The sequence below is a fragment of the Aplysia californica genome, unplaced genomic scaffold (assembly GCF_000002075.1).
Source record: "Aplysia californica isolate F4 #8 unplaced genomic scaffold, AplCal3.0 scaffold00584, whole genome shotgun sequence".
Taxonomy (NCBI): domain Eukaryota; kingdom Metazoa; phylum Mollusca; class Gastropoda; order Aplysiida; family Aplysiidae; genus Aplysia; species Aplysia californica.
The window spans coordinates 492866-499089 of record NW_004797854.1 but is presented as its reverse complement, the minus strand read 5'-3'; the positions used below and the strand labels follow the sequence as shown (position 1 = coordinate 499089).

The window sequence follows — 6224 nt, the reverse complement described above, 5'->3', positions numbered from 1 at the left end:
TATATGTCCTTTTCAGGACAGCCCTCTCTACATTGGTTCCCACCGGACACTCAACTCTCACCTGTGGCTCCACGAAGCTGCAGCATGCGCAGCGGCCACACCCCGGTAACCGCTTTGGGGGGCGGGCTGAACCAGGTAGAGGGTAGCTGGTCGGGTTTCAAACCCACTAGTGAGATAATTAGGGTCTGTCTCCCTACGCATGCAAAGACTGGCTCCGGCAGACTGCGCGGACGAAACCACTCGGTGGTTCAACGGGCAGAAAGGCGGTCCGAGCAGAGCGCTGCGGAGCGCGACAAGGGCACAGTGAAGACACTGTTGGCCATCCGCTGCATCCCGGCCCATCTCCGGCCGTCTCGATTTCGTCGTGCCACCGGAACTAGATGGACAGGGACAAGAGAGTGAGGCTGACGACTTTGCGCAACTCTCCCTCACTTAAATCAAATTCAAGCGCAAGACTTCATCATCCCCACCCCCATCATCACCCTCATCATTTCTCAAGTCGATATAAAGTACAGATAGCCACCCTCAGTGAGGCTCACCTCGCTCAGGAAGGACAACTCACAGAGCAGTCTGCCGGCTACACATTTTTCTGGATCGGTCGTGGACTCGAGAGCGTCGCGAGGCAGGGGTTGGTTTTGCTATCAAGTCCAAACTGGTCAACAAGCTGGCAGCTCCCGCTAAGGGATTCAACGATCGCCTGATGACTGCCCGCCTCCCGCTCCCCCAAGAAGAAATTCGCCATGCTAATCAACGCTTACGCACCCACTATGACCAACCCCGACGACATAAAAGGAAAATTCTACGATGACCTAAAAAAGACCATCACAGCCGTACCCAGGGCAGACAAACTCATCATCCTTGGTGACCTCTATGCTCAAGTCGGCAGAGACCACAAGTCGTGGGAGGAAGTGTTAGGGAAACACGGTGTTGGCAACTGCAACAGCAACGGACTCCTCCTGTTGGAAACCTGCGCTGCCCACGATCCCCTCATCACCAACACGGTCTTCCGCCTGCCCAATCGTAACAAAACGTCATGGATGCATCCACGCTCCAAGCACTGGCATCTACTCGACTACGTCATCGTCAGGCAAAGAGACAGACAGGATGTTAGAGTCACAAAGACCATGTGCGGTGCAGAATGTTGGACAGACCATCGTCTCCTCATCTCTAAGATGAGCCTCAGAATCACACCACCCAGGAGGCCCCAAGGCATCAAAGTGGCCAGGCGACTGAACGTCTCCAAGCTCAAGAACGCTCTTGTCAAACATGCGCTGGTAGAAGAGCTAGAGAAAAAACTAAAACCAAGCGACATAGACCCACATGCCGATGTTGAGACACAGTGGGCACGTCTCCGTGACGCCGTCTATGATGTTGCCTTAGACATCATTGGCCCCACTGTCCGCAAGCACAAAGATTGGTTCGACGACAACAGTTGTCACATCCAGACAATATTAGAGGAGAAGCACCGACTCCACAGATCACTCCTAAATGACCCCTCTTCCACCTCAAAGAAAGAACTTCAATACGGCCAGGAGGAGAGTCCAGTTCGGACTACGACGACTACAAGACAAATGGCTCAGTGAGAAGGCCGACGCCATCCAGGCCTACTCAGACAGGAAGGACATGAAGAACTTCTTCAGCGCTCTCAAGGCCGTCTACGGACCCACCTCATCAGGGCAATCCCCTCTCCTCAGCGCAGACGGGGGCACGCTGACAACAGACAAAGAGAAAATCCTCGAGCGCTGGGCACAACACTTCAACAGTGTCCTCAAAAGACCATCTTCCATCAACAGTGAAGCCATTGTAAGACTACCAGAAGTGCCAATCGACAACACTGTGGCAGACCCACCAACAGAAAAAAGAAGTAATGCTCGCCATCAAACGCCTGTCTAGTGGCAAGGCACCAGGTGCCGACTCCATTCCAGCCGAAATCTACGCCTCTGGAGGCCCAACACTAATAGAGAAACTGACAAACCTGTTAACCGCCATGTGGTTACCAGAAAAGCTGCCACAGGAACTCAAAGACGCTTCAATTGTCCCCCTTTACAAGCGCAAAGGGAACAGGAACACCTGCGACAACCACCGAGGCATCACCCTGCTCTCCATCGCTGGGAAGATCCTGGCTCGCATCCTGCTCAATCGCCTGGTTGCACAACTGGAACGCGACCTGCTCCCTGAGAGTCAGTGTGGATTCCGCGTGGGACGCAGTACTTTGGACATGATCTTCGCTGCTCGTCAACTACAAGAGAAATGCCAGGAGCAGAACCTTGGACTCTACTCCACATTTGTGGATCTGACGAAAGCATTTGATACTGTCTGCCGCGAAGGGCTGTGGAAGATGATGGCAAAGTTCGGGTACCCCGCAAAGTTCATAGTGATGGTCCAATAGTTCCACGATGGCATGACAGCAAGAGTGCAAGACGATGGCGTGTACTCCCAGCCCTTCCCCGTCACTAATGGAGTGAAGCAGGGCTGCGTGCTGGCCCCCTCTCTGTTCAGCATGATGTTCTCAGCTATGCTGACCGACGCCTACCACGACAGAGATATCGGTGTCGGTTTTCGTTACTGCAGTGATGGAAAACTCTTCAACCTTCGGAGGCTGCAGGCGAAGACTAAAGTCCATGCAGGCATAGCCCACGATTTCCTCTTTGCGGACGACTGCACCCTGAATGCCAGTACTCAGTCAGACATGCAGGGAAGCCTGGACCGTTTTTCTAAAGCTTGCGAAAATTTCGGCCTCATTATCTCCACAAAGAAGACCGAAGTTCTGTACCAGCCAGCCCCATCGGCTCCTTACGTAGAGCCCCATTGCACCATCTACGACCACAGACTGGCAGTGGCAGATAAGTTTGTCTACCTTGGCAGCACCCTCTCTCGTTCGGTCAATATCGATGAGGAAGTGGCCTACAGAGCTGCTAGAGCTAGTTCAGCCTTCGGTGGACTGAAAGACAAGGTCTGGGAGCGAAGAGGACTGAGCTTTAACACCAAGCTCAAAGTGTACAAAGCAGTAGTTCTGCCATCCCTGCTCTACGCCTGCGAAACGTGGACAGTGTACAGCCGGCATGCCAAGCAGCTCAATGCCTTCCACATGAGATGCCTCAGGACACTGCTTCGCATCAAGTGGCAAGACAGAGTCCCAGACACAGGGATACTACAGCGGGCCAAGATGGAGAGCATACACGCTATCCTACTGCGCTCTCAGCTCCGATGGGCCGGCCACGTTCACCGCATTGACGACTCTCATCTCCCAAAGAGGCTACTCTACGGTGAACTGACCCAAGGCAAACGCTCTCTCGGCGGACAAAAGAAACGCTTCAAAGATGCTCTGAAAGCATCCCTGAAGAGTTGTGACATTCCCCATACCACCTGGGAAGAAACTGCTCGCGACTACACAGTTTGGCGCTCCTTAATAAGATCGGGTGTGGTGAAATTCGAAGATAGTCGCGTCAGAAAGAAAGAATGGAGACGGCAGCTGAGAAAAGACCGAGAGAGCCCTACCTTCCAGCCTAATTCAGCCCCAAATATCCCCTGCCCCCACTGCAACAGACACTTCCGTGCGAAGATCGGCCTAATCAGCCATCTACGCACACACCCCACCCCTCCAGTGATGTGAAGTCAAGGTCATCTTCGCCAGCGAAGGACGAGCATCATCATATAGTTATATATTGATACATTGTATATATATATATATATATATTTATATATTTATATATATGTGTGTAACTACTTAAGGTAGGTAAATTGTACAGTTTGACAAATAGATTCGTGAGTCCGTAAACAAACTTACAGATGTGTCTTTCTTTCCAAGAATCAGCCAGCGACGCGAGGGTTGTTCGTCTTGTAATAATTGAAAAATTTTACGGGCGATACCGGTACTAAATAAAACATTATTATTTTAACACATTGGACTCGAACTCATGTCTTTTGTTTACAACATCAGAAAGTCTGATTATTATACCAAAGACATCTTGGTACAAAATGGTTACAATAATGTATGTTTAGATAGAAAGAAAAATATAATATAGATAGATAAGTACGAAGGAATGTAAGTAGGCATATCATTTAAATAGCTAGGAGAATTCTAAGTCCGAAGACAAACTTGCAGATGAAAGACAGACTGAGACAGACAGACATACATACAGACAGACAGACGGACAGACAGACAGACAGACAGATAGATAGATAGATCATACGAGTAGACAGAAAGATACCTGAGTCCGAAGACAAACCTACAGATGCGTCTCTCTTTCCAAACGGCCAGCGACGTGTGTCTTGCAGGTCCTGTAATAACAGTAAAACGTTTTACTCCACACTGCCACATTTAAGATAATTTGGGGGGGCGGGCTGCTTCGACCCTGACTATCAGGGACAACCTGGACGAAGCGGGATGCTATGTCCAGGCAGAAAGATACTTGATGAAATTTCTTCCCACACTTGAAAAAAAGCACGTTTTCTGAGAACTATGAAATGAAGCATCTTACCTCTACTCCACAGATGTCAGTGATCTAGGTTGGTGTACTACTAGCTAAGTGTAGTGGTGTGGGAATATCTATGTGCATGTCTGTGTGTGTGTGTGTGTGTATGTGTGTGTGTGTGTTGTGTGTTTATTTGTGTGTACGAATGGCTGTATGTATGCGTGTGTGTGCATGTATGTGTGTGTGTATGTTCGTATGTGTGTATATGTGTGTTTGTTTGTTGTATGTACAAATGTATATATGTATGTGTGTGCTTGTGTATGTGTGTGTGTGTGTGTGTGTGTGTGTGTGTGTGTGTGTGTGTGTGTGTGTGTATGCATGCGTGAGTATGATGTAAGTGGATGTGCGTGTTGTGTACTTCGGATAACCGAGAAATTCATTTGAGTCTGTATGTGGAAAAAGGGAGGTGGGACTAGGGAGGGGGTGTTGAGGGTGTGTTTGCACGATCATCGAGTTTTTGGGTGCAAGTATTTTGAGTATGTATGTTTGTGAGTGTGTATGCGTACTACACAGAGCCCAATAATGTCTTCATTCCATGTCTTATATTTCAACTTGTCCTGCTGCTCTCAGTGATCCCACATTCAATGTGCCAACGGTAATCTGGTTTCTGGCCTCTAATGAATTTGCTCCATCAGTAACATACTAATGGATGCCTTCATATCAGCGAGTTCTGAGGTCATACAACACCAGATATTCTGGCTGGAAAACCAGAGGAAGATCAAGACGATGTTGGAGCGAGTCTGTGGCAGACACCCTCACAGTTCACGCGATGTCCCTCCTACAGGCCACTCGCCTTGCTGTATATAGACAGACGCCTGTGTCTCCCCGCGACACCCATTGGTACAAGCGGAAGAAAAAAGTAAAATAAGCAAGCATGAGACTTACCCGTGCGTGTCTCTTTCTCCCAAATAACGCAACAGCGGCCCCTCCAGCAAGCACGTCTTTCCAACCCCGTTTGTTTACCTCCCTCTGGAGATAAAGGAGACACGAGATAGAGGCTACAGTGGAATTTTAGGGTCCTAGATCGTGCACTGTCATAGCTAAAGCCCATTGCTTCTTAAAAATATTCAAAGTAAGGTGCGCATCACCACGGATGCGCAGATGAAGGACAAAACGCCAGTCTTGCTATTGTTGAAAGCGTGCATAAACATTCCCAAAGACGATAGAAGATTTTGAACTCACCCAAAAGAGTGTCCGCGGTAGCCCGCTTCAGATGGCGTTGCAGTCTTTGTTTTGAAGCTCGTTTTTCTCCAGAAGAAGAAAAGAATTTCACTTTGATTTTCTTTTTGCACACAAGTAGAGTAACTCTGTTCGCAAAGTGGGAGCTTTTTCGAAGAGGACGCGGCCGGATTTGAGGACACTTTTTTGAATGGCTCAAAGAGAGGAGTGAACCATCTTGTATGTAAGATCTTTCATATTCCTTCCTCGCCTGTCATTTGGTTTCATTCGAGTGAGATGGTGAGGTCCATGGAGAACCGTAACTGCGTCAGAGTTCACAGTCTAAGATATTATAATACAAGTCTAAGAAGGTCACTGACTATGTCTGTTACACACGTATGGTATTCTTCTTCTATCCCGTGGTTGGGACAACCGTTGGGCCACCATTGCATTGGAAAACCAGCTCTCGCCATCTATTTTTGTCCTCTGCTCTCCTCAGATTGTCACCCATCGTCTTTCCTGTCCACTCTGTAATGTTGTCCTCCCATCTCCTTCTCTGCCTTCCTCTCTTTCTCTTTCCTTGTACGGTTC

At 48.8% G+C, this 6224-nt stretch overlaps 1 protein-coding gene across 1 annotated transcript in view; it reads right to left on the bottom strand.

Annotated features, from left to right (window-relative positions):
• Nucleotides 1-4233: 4233 nt before the first annotated feature.
• LOC101846303 overlaps nt 4234-6224 on the bottom strand; it is a gene marked incomplete at its 3' end in the record, with an annotated part of 7438 nt that continues 5447 nt past the window's right edge. The window contains 1 exon segment of the mRNA XM_013087404.2: nt 4234-4281. Coding sequence (XP_012942858.1) covers nt 4234-4281 — 48 coding nt within the window.